The sequence below is a fragment of the Solenopsis invicta genome, chromosome 1, assembly GCF_016802725.1.
Source record: "Solenopsis invicta isolate M01_SB chromosome 1, UNIL_Sinv_3.0, whole genome shotgun sequence".
Taxonomy (NCBI): domain Eukaryota; kingdom Metazoa; phylum Arthropoda; class Insecta; order Hymenoptera; family Formicidae; genus Solenopsis; species Solenopsis invicta.
This window is the reverse complement of record NC_052664.1, coordinates 32,293,294-32,305,754: the sequence shown is the minus strand read 5'-3', so window position 1 is coordinate 32,305,754 and position 12,461 is coordinate 32,293,294. Positions and strand designations below refer to the sequence as shown.

Sequence of the window (12,461 nt, the reverse complement as noted above, 5' to 3'; positions counted from 1 at the left end):
ATCATTAAATAACATCCTGTTTCGAAGAGTCGGCGAGAGATTTCCTTTGTGAAGAAAATCAATTGGGTTCAATGAATCTTAATTTATATTTATTCTCCAGAAACATAAGTCTCTGTCACTTCCCGCGCAAACATAGGGTAATTTATAATGCCATGTCATACCGCCAATTAACTTCACTTTTCCACATAATACAACTACTTTTGATCTTAAATTAAAAACTTTCAGTAAGTTATCTGGCCATCCTATACTTGATACCAGATTTTCATTCGCGTGCGAGATCTTTACCGTAAGACCACCTTCCACATGAAGCGTTCGCTCATCGAGTGGACGACTAGAAATGAATACAAAACAAATTTAATGAAAGCATGGATTAGGACGACAGAAGGCTTTAGAATCAAATTTCTTATTACCTTGGTCTGGATACATCCCAAAGTAGCAATTCTCCAGCAGCCATCGATACGACTTTCAAAGGATTAGGTCCCCAGTCTGCTGCAGTCAAGGGAACAGCTCCAGAGTCAAGAGACATAATTGCTTGTTGACTTCTGACATTGTACATACGTATCAAACCGTTCTTTTCAGCTACCAAGAGCTTGCCGGACTCTTCACTATGCCAACAGACACTGATACCAGGTGATGTCAGAAAAAATGTAGACACACACTTTTGGTTTTCTTTAACTGCCCACAGCTTACACGTATGATCGTCAGAGACTGATGCCAACAGTTCTCCTTCTGGCTCATAGGAGATTGCATTTGTATAATCTTTGTGACCTTCTAAAATCTGCAAAACATCTATTATATAGCATTGAATTTAGCATATTAACATGATAAAACTTACATAACTTTTCAGGTATTTTGTTACCTCATACATGTTGATGTCATTTAAATTGCTATTGTACAATCTTATTTTGAAATCTGATCCAGCGACGCAGAACGTGAGGATCTTAGGGACGATACTCAGGGAGGTCTCTGGACTCCAGGCGATCGCGTGGGGCCTGGCATCATGATGAAACGTTCTGATGGGATTGTATGCTATATCTTCCACTGCATCGTCTTCATCCTATCATTTGAAGTTTGCCAACTTTGTTAAATCTTTTCGCAATCGTATATTTTGAGACACAATTTTGTTTATCTACGTACTAACGATTTCTAACAAATTTGGAAAAAAAAGCGATAAACAATTGTCATCGTGGGGTGCTAACTCCTCGCACGAACCTGAAATCTGACGGTACCGACGACAATCTCTTTGGTGAGAGCGATGCAGATTAAATGCTGAGACCACTCGTACGGCGAGAACTCCACGCAGTAGATCCGATCTAAGAAACTTCGCTTAAATGTAGGCGGCGTGGTAACTGCCTCGTCCATCCTCTCTGCCTCGTCTCTTCTTCTTCTTACGTACGTGTGTGAGCGCGTAAGAACGGAGCCGGCATAACCTACGAGATCCTAGACAGGTTAGTTTCGCGCGATTCTACCGTGTCGGTCGATCGTTAATGGAAAAGGGAGCGAGAAGAGGGTTATAATTACACGTAAATACAACGGGAAAACGATCGAAAGCGAGGTACAGCTTGTTTTCTCAGCGCAATCCGGGGGAAAAAAAAAGCGTGTGTACATACACACGCCCGGTCGAGTTAGGTTAGGTCGGCCGCCCGTCAGCGGCGTCGGCGGCACGGTGCACGGTGCCGCCGAGAGGGCAGCACGTGACCGCATATGCGATCGTCCGACCACTCCGACCAGCGCTGAGCGCATGCCGCCGCATCTTCGGAAAAGTGCGGAGCGGAGTCTGCTCTGCCTGCTGTGGCGAGCGTTGCACACGATCGTCGCTGGTCGCATCGTCCGTGTCGACTCCGCACTCCGCGCTTGTTTTCTCCTCCCCGAAGACGGACCCAGGTATGAATTGACGCGCGGCAACGACACCGGAGAGCATCCCGCTGTCCACGCGGCCCCACCAAGCTCCGTCTCGTACCGCAGTTTCGCGTCAGTTTAGGTGAGTACGCGAGCGGGTGAGCGTGCCAGCAGTAGTGGTGGTCAAAGCGTGGTCGGCACACGACAAGCTGCTTTGTCCATGTCCACGGGTATCCGGATCGCGCGTGTCCATCCGTAAATATTCCTCCTCCGATCGGAGAGCGCGATCTCGCGCGGCAAGGAGCGCGACGCCGTCGCCTCGACCCGCCACCGTCGAGCGCTCCCTCGCTCGTACACCCTCGCGGGTACACGCGTGCTCCCGCGTGAGTGAACAACCTCGTTTCGATTATTTATACCGGCTTGACCGAGATTGACGTTACATTACGATGTCTTGCGTCAGTTTCGCGAAATTGCGCGAAATGTCGACTGATGATTCAATGTCAGTCGCCGAAGAATTTAGTCTGTTTTAATATAAAAAAAAGCGACCTTGGAAAAATTATTAAAATAAATTTATTAGTTTGCGTGATATAAATGTATTCGTTACAATGACGCTAGATGTTTTCGATTGCTAATTATTACTGAGAAGAGTCTTTGAGTAGGAACATCTTTCTTGTGACAAGTGATACACATATGTTATAGATTGCTGTAGAGATAGGATAACAAATTTTCATTCTCTATTTTTATTTTTTCTACATCTTTTTGTTTGCTAAAGATTAAGTAAAGTTGTTATAATATTAGGTGTATCATTACTTATTATGCATATGTACTGCATTTGCTTGTTATGCTTATGTTGAACATTACTGACTTATATTTCAGTGCAAGTAGGAATGGAGTTTGGAGTAGGCGATGTTGCCCAGATATCGGCAGAACTGGCTCGAGTGGTCGAGATGATGATGTCACCTGGCATATCTCAGCCACAACGGCTGGATATGTACAATGCCCTTGAGAGATTCAAAGAATCTTCGCCATTGTGCGCGCAATGTGGCTTATACTTGGCACAGAAATTACCTGACAGAACCTCAGTGGTACGTCACTTTGGTCTACAATTAATGGAGCATTGTGTGAAATATCGATGGACACAAATCTCACAGTCAGAAAAGCTCTTTATTAAGGAGAATGCAATGAAATTACTTCAAGAGGGCACTCAACCATTGCTGCAGGAAGAGGCACACATAAAGGATGCGCTGTCGCGCGTCATAGTTGAGATGATAAAGCGAGAATGGCCTCAGCAATGGCCCACGCTATTGACTGAGCTCAGTCAGGCCTGCACACAAGGCGAAAGTCAAACCGAGTTGGTTTTGTTGGTATTTCTCAGATTAGTGGAGGATGTGGCACTCCTACAGACGCTCGAATCGAACCAGAGGAGAAAAGATATATATCAAGCATTGACTACAAACATGGCTGAGATATTTAGCTTCTTCCTAAGACTAATGGAGCAACACTTTCCAGAATTTCAGAAGAAAAGTGCCTTAGGACAGACATCCGAAGCCGCGGCACACAGTAAAGTCGTTCAAGTAAGTTATCACTTTTTAAGAGGACAGAACCCTTTGGAGGGTAAAAAAAGCCTATTTTTACGAATTTTTTTTACGGAAACTATATGAGTGATTGATTTGAAATTTTGCATACATATTTATCTATATTTTGTTGTTAATTAGGAATTTTTACAAGTAAAAATAATGAAAATTGTAATAATTATAACATTGTTTGTGCAACGTGTCCGAGCGCGCATTGTCTCATGGTGACTGTAAAATTTTGACACTCAATTATCTGAGACAATAAATCGAGAAAGATTCTTAATCTACAGATGTTTGGTTATCGTCGGAATCAGAATTATTAAAATCGAACTATTTTTTAAATAATTATTATGCATGTAAATATAAATTTTAAAAAATTACTAAAAATTTTGAAAGTTTAACTCAAAAAAAAAATGAACACAGTAATATAATTTAATTTTGCTGTTTCCAACGATAGAGAGAAGTGTTTTGAATATATAGGTAAATAATTTAATCGGTTCATTGGTTCGTCTGAAATCATGATCACCAGTTTGAAAAATATAGTTTCGATAAAAATGCGTTTGAAATTTTGAGTACAATTTTCTCATATATTTTTAATAAGTGATTCTAATCAGCAATTCCAGGCCAATATAATAAGTCTTCTGTAATTTCTGGGTAGAAGCATTACTAATCAGGCACTTTAAAGTAGTGTGTACTTATTATAATGGAAAATAATAAAATAAAATCAAAAAGAAATACTACATGTAAAAATTTTTACCACTTTAATAAAATATTATAACTTTCGTAATTTTTTTAATTTTTTGATAAAAACTTAAGGGTTGATTCTTAAAAGTATGTACTTTCATAAAATGCAATTAAAAAAAAAATCGATTTTTTTGACCCTCCAAAAGGTTCTGCCCCTTTAATAAAGGGTATGTATCAATGATCGAAATTTCAACAAACTAAATTTTTTATTGTTTTAACAGGTAGTGCTGTCCACATTAACTGGATTTGTTGAATGGGTTTCCATAACTCATATAATGGCCGAGAAGGGACGATTGTTGCAGATCCTGTGCCTCCTATTGGGAAATCCTATATTTCAGTGTTCCGCCGCTGAATGTCTGCTTCAAATTGTAAATCGCAAAGGCAAGGCTGAAGATCGAAAGCAACTGATGATCTTGTTCTCGGAGGAAGCTTTAAGGTTTATTTATACTGCAGCCATCGCTCCACCGCCTCTCGCTGGACCTACGAATTTCCATGAAAATCATTACTTATTTCTGAAGAAACTCACACAAGTACTCGTCACGTTAATTAATCGCTATTAATTCATTCTTAATATTTGACAAATTTGCATTTCTCTTACAGTTCTCTTTCAGCATGTTAATTATTCACGTGATTATTATTTCAGGTTCTTACTGGCATGGCGACGCAACTTTGCGCCTTATGGGGAAAAGATGATGCCTCTAGCATACGGCCGGCGCATTTTAATCTTTTTCTGGACACTGTGCTCACGTTTACCATGTACTCGAGTCTCACGCTCACGCATTTAGCGAACGCGATTTGGGTGATGCTATTTAAACACGAACAGATCAAGACGGACTCGCTGCTGCTTACGTACGTGCCGAAGTACGTAGAACATACCGCGCCCAAGTTAATCCGCGTTACGTATCCACATGGTAGACAGAGCAACGGTATGACCACATACTGCCTCGTCGATTACGATTCAGAGGAGGAGTTCAACGTCTTTCTCCATCGCTTCAGGATGGACCTATTAGAAGGATTCAGACACGCAACTATGGTTGCACCTTTGGTGACATTTACGTACGTCCAACAATGGTTGACCGCGAAGATCACTAAAGGTATGGCAAACCTGCAATACAGAAGCGATCAGAACGAACGAGAGTACCTCGAATGGGAAGCTCTTGCGCAAGCATTAGATTCTGTCGTATCTAGAATCTTGCTGATCAATGAGCGTCCAAGCGTACAGACTGGTCTCCAACTGTTGGAACTCTGTCTGGGTTATTCACCACAAGATCCTTGGCTTCTATCTGCTCTACTTTCCTGTATAAGCGCGCTCTTCGTGTTTCTGTCAATGTCAACTGGCTCGATGGCTATGCCAGGTGTCGCTATTTTACCGCGCGTCCTCGAAAAGATCTTTGCCGCATTAGTGTTTGAGGCGCCCGGTGAGAACGAGCGCAATCGTTCACGAGCGGCCAAAAATGTGCGACGACATGCGGCTAGTCTTATGGTAAAGATTAGTATCAAGTATCCTCTATTGTTACTGCCAGTATTCGACCAGATACACACGATGGTACGCAGTCTGACCCGAGATCCAAGCCCGTTGTCTCGAATGGAGAGTATTACTTTATACGAGGCTTTGCTCCTTATCTCTAATCACTTTTGCGACTACGAGAGACAGACTCGATTCGTCATGGAGGTGATCGGTGAAGCATCAAACAAATTCATCGCGTTGGGCACGGAATGGTTCAAGGGACCCCTAGAACTTATGCAGTTTGTGGGACTAGATAGACCGCCGGTCGAGAACATGTTGGATGATCCAGCTCGACGTAATCGCAGTGATCTCATGATGTGTATCTGTACTGTTCTTAGTGTGGTTAAACGATGTTCGATCCCAGAAGATCCCGATCGCGCAGCCAGGGGTGGCTTCGTGGCTGCACTCAGCGAGAGTGGTAATCCGGTATATCGAAACCCAGCGACACCTCACGTGATCCCTATTCTGCCAACACTTTTCGCACTACTGCGGACAATGAATGGTTTCTTCAGTCATGCCGCCCTTGCCGCTCTATCTGAGGTATAATTAATAATTGATATTAATCCTTAAACACACACCGATCCTGTAAAATGCGGAAACACATCTTTGGGTCTGAGAGACTTTTTCCAACTTTAAGAAACTATAACTTTAATTACAATCAATATTTTTCAACAAATATTTTTTTAAATGAAAGTTTAGAATCTCTGAAATGTGACTGCATAATCGGTATTGCCGAAAAATTATTTATAGTGAAGTTATAAAAGAAAAACCATTAAGCAAAAATGAAAAATTGTTCAAAAATCCACTTTCCCTTCAAAAAATCATATCTCCGCAACAAAAAAAATTTTTTAAGGATTTTAAAATAAGACTTTTCAAAGCTAAAGAGTCATACTTAAAAAAAATTGTCAAAAAAATGTTATTGTGTCGTTTCTATTAAAAAAATATACTTACGTAACAAGACGAATATGAGATATTTTTGATTAACTCAAGGTGTCTAAAATTGAAAATTGATGTGTTTTATAATATATTTTGGACTCTGCGCAGAAGTCGCCTTTTCCACGGCAATCTAGTATTTTAACTTTAGATAGAGTAACATACGCTAATAGACCTGTTCAAACGTGTTTTGTCCATTTTTTTTTACATACTATTACTTATAAAAAAGTTTTACTCACACACAATGGTAATCCCACAGACCCTAACAGAATTTTGCTGCCGTGTTGTTTACCGTTCGAATTCTAGTTGATTAAAAAAAATTGCTTAATTAAAAGAGGAGATTTCATACTTTTTTTACATCCTGATCCGAATCTCTTATCTCAGATCGTCTTCACACAGCAAGCGTTCGAAACTTTATATGTGGTCTTTCAGACCCACTTGTGTGTTTAGGGATTAATTAAACGTAAAAATTGGATGCGAAATGATTAGTTATGAAATCAAGCATATAAATTGGACTTATAATTAAAAGATTTCTTGCAAAAATCAAACGAAGGTCAAAGAGTTAAATTTAAAAAAAAAAGAATTTTTCATTTTTAAACCGTTTATTGTATCAATATAGTACTTTTACTTTTAATGTATAATAGATATAAGAATAAAGTCTGTAGACTTTGATTAATATTTTAAGAATCCATTTATAAGAAAAAAAGAAAAATCTTTGGATCGTTTTAAAATTTTTGTAGGAATTTTATGTTTATTATCAATTCGTCGCGTAATATTTTATATTTCTTTTATGACAATAATAATAAAGATGAAGAAAATTTTATTTAAAGCAATAATTTTTCACAATGTGATACTACTGATAAAGAATGATTTAGTGTCAGAATCTATATTTAAAAAAAATAAATTTGTTTAAATTTTTGTAGAAAATCCTTCAATTGTTTTAATGTGTTTGACAGAGATGTATTTACAGCAATATGTGCTTAGTATTTTACAAGTGTATTGATATTTTACACTTGGTATTTTAAATTTTAAGATGTAAGCACACACAGACTTTTATCTATTTTGACAAGTAAGCAACAAGTACCAAGCAACAATTACTAATCATGAATAAAATAACGGAGTTGAATATCTTGTTCTTATTCTTAAAGAGATTATTGAATGTGTTTTTATTTTAGGGCTACAAAAATGCTTATGGACTTTTGGAGTCAGAAAAGGCGAATCTTCTGGGTGTAAATATAACCAATGACAATAACAGTGAAACGGACCAGGCCTCAAGCACATCTCTGGTTCGAATGCAATCATTCCTGAGTACAATTCATGATCAATGCTATCATATGTTAGGTAGTGGCTGTCATATGATTGGTCGAGATTTTTATCAATTGCCTGGACTCGCCCCGGCCTTATTGAATTCGGTTTTTTCGAACATGGAGGTAATTTAATAATATTGTTTGTTCCATTAATAATCTTAAATGTAAAGAACAAAGAATTATATATAATGAAACAAAAAAATTATATGTTATCAAAATATGCCTCTGTCTTTTTCAGGTGATTCCGGATTATAGACTACGGCCAATTATACGCGTGTTCATGAAGCCATTTATATACTCGTGCCCACCTGCTTTCTACGAGAGCGTACTAGTACCTGTACTGGCTCATGTATCAACACATAGTAAGTTATCAAATAAAATTAAAGCAATTATGCATTCTGTCATATCATTCCGCGCAATTTTTTTCCAGTGTGCCAAAGATTAAGTGCAAAGTGGCAATACATAACGCATCTTTACGAATCCGGCGGTCTAGATGAAAACACCGACACGCAGGAAGTCATTGATGACATGCTCAATAGAAATCTGACTAGAGATTTCGTAGATGTGTTGAAAGTGGCTCTGGTTGGTGGAGCCGCTAGCGATGCTGCTCCTCCAGATACCATGGAACAAGACAGCGGAGGAATGGCAGTAGATCCACCGCTCTCACGAGGAAACAGCATTGTCGCCGAAGTCGTTAGCGAGCTCGGGACTTTCATCTTGCGTCATCCGTCCACTTGTCAGAGCGTCGTCCTATGCGTATTAGGGTAAAATATAATCACACATGATAAATAGAAACGTCACAGTAGATTTTATTGTAAAGTTATGGAAAAAAATTTATTTATTTTTTAAATATATTATTGATAATAATACTAATAATGTGCCCTGTATTTCTAGAGCGCTCGCATGGAACGACTCAAACGCGAGTCTCAAGGCTACAATGTTGACTGGGCCTGTGGTGCGAGCACTGGCAGCTGATGGTAGTCTTACGCCTTCTATGGCAGCGCACATTATGGTAGCCGTTTTGCAAGGTTTACAATTACATGGTCAACACGAGGCCAATCAAGGTTCCCTCATCACTCTGGGCGCGCAGGTCTACGAATGTCTCAGACCTAAGTTTCCAAACATCATCGAGGTGATGCAGCAAATCCCAGGGATCAATCTCGCTGACTTGCAACGCTTTGATGAAAAAATGTCTGTAGTTAGCACGAAAGGCAACAAAGTTGAGAAGGGAAAGAAAGATCTCTTCAAAAAAATCACTAATCAGGTATACGATTGCAATATCCGAAGATGTCTAACCCGACTAATTTTTTAATTAAAATGCATTTAAAGTCTTATTAAAAGTCTGTAAAGAATTTTCATAAGATTTATAATTGTTATTGTTGTCTTGCGCTTTTTGCATTTAACGGTTTGATAATAACGATCGGATTTTAATGGGTCTTTTACAGCTTATCGGCAGAAGTGTAGGTCAGTTGTTCCGTAAGGAAGTCAAAATAGACAATTTACCGCGGATAGAGGTATCTGGTAAGCCTCATCCGGTACGCGTGGATGAGATCTCGAAGGATGCCACTGACACGGGAATAACTGCACTGTTCGCTGGATCTACGTAGCAGACAGTTTTAGGAAATCACATTTTACATAGTTGGTCTAACTCAATAAATAACTATAAGTTATTGTAAAAAGGTCTCTTCTCAAGGATGGCCATACGATGACGCAGAGAAAGAACGTTTGATCCAAAATTGCTAAAATAGCGTGTTTCTTTCTAAGAAAATTCACAAGTTTCTTTATGGCAACTCACAGTCATAAATAAGTCGTATTGAAGTGTTCGAGGTGTCACCTCGGATTTATATACAATTGCAAATTTCAGAGATTATTTTTTACTTTTATTCCTTCATCGAAAGCATTTTTAAATAGATGTATGTTGTGATAAAAGTAGAAAACTAATGGCACGCGAATTTTAATAAAATTGCAATCGCTTTATAGAAAATCGAAGTGATACCTCTAAAATCCTCAGGCATGCCCGTGCCTGATCACTCAATCACTTGGTGCTCCAAATTAAGTCTCGGATTATAAATTATAAACACATTTAATTCATAGTACACATAAATATTTATGACGAGAGTGATCGGGGAAATATTTCTGCACTTCGCTCATTATGAAATTGATTGACATATTTCAAACTGACGAAGATGCAGCATGCGCTTCACAATATAAGTGTAGATAACTTTTTTTACACTGCACGTACTACCATTACTTTTATTTATTCTAATTAATTTTAAAGACTCGCGCAGAAGAAAGAACACAGCCAATATCGCGTTCCGTCTTGTTACGTCATATTTAAGAACGAATGTCTCTCAGGTAGTGACAGAAATTTTTCAATATGTTAGCCTTTCTACGTTCATTAATCAAAGTTTTTCCCAAAACTTTTAAACGTATCATGCAATCCATTTCTTTTATGACAAATATACGGAGTGTACAAATTTGTCAAGATTGTGGAAGAATTGTACAATGAGACATAAGGGATATTATTGTGATAAGATTACTGTGTAATGAGTAAAATTTTATAATATAGACAAAAGCGAACGCGTCTCGAGAACCACAAAGTGAATTTCATTGCTTTGTATAAATGAAGAAAGAAGAAAAATGATACGCGAGTCCGAGCTGTGACTGATGTGTGCTAAACCGAACATTGTAGTATATTTCTTAATTTCTTTTTTCTGTTCTTTGCTACTTTCTCTAAATTATATCTTCGAAGTCCGTAGTGTCTGTGGTAGGTCTATTCTCTTTAGCTGAAAGTCTTCTTATTTTCATCGATATTTAAAACGGAATAAATGCGTTGTGATTTAAAGAGAAAAAGTTTGCAGAAAAATGCAGCTAAAAAGAGCATATCTGTTGTATTATACAACACTAAGGATTTCGAAGTATGGAATTTATTACATCGGTGTCATATCTTTCTCTTTCTCTATATATATATATATATATGTATGTATGTATGTATAAGTATATACATATTGTACAATAAAATCTTATAGCGATTGAGCTTATATACCAGAATAGAACGAATATAACAACTCGTCTACACAACACACATACACACACACCAAACACACAATATATACATACATATATATATTTTTTTTTTGTTTCGAATGTCATATTATATAATTCGTTGATTTTTTTTTTAAGGCATGGATCAACGCCGAAGTGTGTGTACACGAAAGTTGATCAACGTCTTCCTTACAGTCGAGTTTTCTCGCGATGTATAATGGAAAAAATCGCGATACAACTAACAAATTTAAATTTACGCAATACTACATTTACAAACAAATCGAGACAGCAGTTTTAATCAACAGGATATGTATATGTATACATACATGATCTATACGAGAACATATGGACACATCTGTACATTATTATTACGATTTTGACGTAAATGCAAAATAACAATAAGCGCGCAAATGACAATTGAGTTAAGAAGGTAACTGATTACACGTGAATTGTTCCGAAAATTCAGACACGTGTTTAGAATATTGAATCTTTTTTAAGACCGAAAAAAGATCACGTTATGGATCGCCATCAAGACCATTACCATTGCAATATCACATATCAAAAATGTTTTAGTCCATTTTTCGAAAATTTTTTATTCTCTAGTTTACTTGACTAGAATGTTTCACATAAACGTGTTTCTAAATAAGATCATTGTTATATTTAATTACTATTTCACGTGCTTATCTTTCCTTTATCGAAAAGTCTTCACAATGCGTTTTAAATTTGATAAATTCGCAAGTTTCTGCATTGTAGTCACACTACTTTCTCAAGCATTCCACTGCGCTTGTAGGAGATCAAGTTCGCGATCGGTAGATTGTATGAGAAGAGTAGTTACTGGTTTATAATTAATGAAAAAGAAAAGGAGTTTATCGCTCATCTGCGATGGAAAATCGCATCTGGATGTCCTTTTACAGAAGCATTTAACTTTTTATCGATGAAACATACACAAACATCGACAAGAAAAAATTTCCTTTTTGTTGCATTCTTCTATGTGACAAACCAATTGACTTACTTGTACGACGGGAACACCTGATATACAATGTATACATTGTATGTACATCGAAAAAGTGTATCACCAATTTTTCACAATGTGTCATATACAAAGTGTTTTACATTTATTTTATTTTTATTTTTGTTTTCATGCATGCCATTACGTGAACTGTATCACCAACGAAGTTTATACGTTTACGGCACAATTATAATAATTATCCGAGCCATTCTGGTGCATTGCAAAAATCGACTTCTTTTATAACCGACTTTTTATCGAATTGCAAAATTATTCATATAGCACTACATTTTTCGAAAATTCTTTGTACAACTTGGAAATTTGACTGCGACAATGTAATATTTGAAATTCATACTTTTAACTGAAAATGTAATGAAATTATCCAGATGGCTTTTTATAATTATTTATTTATATATATTCGTATATATATTATATATATGCGTGTATATATGAAATTTATAATTTTATATATATATATATATATATATATATATATATATATATAT

General features: G+C 37.3%; 2 protein-coding genes across 4 annotated transcripts; one reads left to right on the top strand and one right to left on the bottom strand.

Moving 5' to 3' along the window:
* Window positions 1-67: 67 nt before the first annotated feature.
* LOC105198647 (nucleoporin Nup37) lies at window positions 68-1,863 on the bottom strand. Of its 2 annotated transcripts, none has more exons than XM_011165433.3 (5): window positions 1,611-1,863; window positions 1,213-1,430; window positions 860-1,057; window positions 411-778; window positions 68-331 (listed from the first exon to the last, which is right to left on the bottom strand). In XM_011165433.3, the coding sequence occupies exons 1-5, from the start codon at window positions 1,825-1,827 to the stop codon at window positions 79-81; spliced, it is 1,254 nt and encodes a 417-aa protein (XP_011163735.1). In that variant the 5' UTR covers window positions 1,828-1,863; the 3' UTR covers window positions 68-78. The 2 variants fall into 2 exon arrangements, with proteins under 2 accessions (XP_011163735.1, XP_011163736.1); XM_011165434.3 differs by having other exon boundaries at window positions 1,522-1,694.
* LOC105198644 (exportin-5) lies at window positions 1,748-12,158 on the top strand. Of its 2 annotated transcripts, none has more exons than XM_011165430.3 (9): window positions 1,748-1,981; window positions 2,716-3,413; window positions 4,379-4,687; window positions 4,801-6,204; window positions 7,773-8,027; window positions 8,143-8,266; window positions 8,335-8,668; window positions 8,799-9,168; window positions 9,350-12,158. In XM_011165430.3, the coding sequence occupies exons 2-9, from the start codon at window positions 2,727-2,729 to the stop codon at window positions 9,509-9,511; spliced, it is 3,645 nt and encodes a 1,214-aa protein (XP_011163732.1). In that variant the 5' UTR covers window positions 1,748-1,981; window positions 2,716-2,726; the 3' UTR covers window positions 9,512-12,158. The 2 variants fall into 2 exon arrangements, with proteins under 2 accessions (XP_011163732.1, XP_025990206.1); XM_026134421.2 differs by lacking the exon at window positions 1,748-1,981 and adding an exon at window positions 2,087-2,222.
* Window positions 12,159-12,461: the final 303 nt, after the last annotated feature.

What these genes read in the sequence shown, in the direction of transcription:
- LOC105198647 (XM_011165433.3), bottom strand. Translation starts at nt 1,827, where the DNA reads ATGCGACCAGCGACGATCGTGTGCAACGCTCGCCACAGCAGGCAGAGC. An exon ending in CCTAACTCGACCGGGCGTGT is followed by an intron (nt 1,431 to 1,610) that starts GTATGTACACAC and finishes AGGATCTCGTAG; the next exon opens with GTTATGCCGGCTCCGTTCTT. An exon ending in TCGGTACCGTCAGATTTCAG is followed by an intron (nt 1,058 to 1,212) that starts GTTCGTGCGAGG and finishes TTCAAATGATAG; the next exon opens with GATGAAGACGATGCAGTGGA.
- LOC105198644 (XM_011165430.3), top strand. Translation starts at nt 2,727, where the DNA reads ATGGAGTTTGGAGTAGGCGATGTTGCCCAGATATCGGCAGAACTGGCT. An exon ending in CACACAGTAAAGTCGTTCAA is followed by an intron (nt 3,414 to 4,378) that starts GTAAGTTATCAC and finishes TTGTTTTAACAG; the next exon opens with GTAGTGCTGTCCACATTAAC. An exon ending in CCCTTGCCGCTCTATCTGAG is followed by an intron (nt 6,205 to 7,772) that starts GTATAATTAATA and finishes TTTTTATTTTAG; the next exon opens with GGCTACAAAAATGCTTATGG.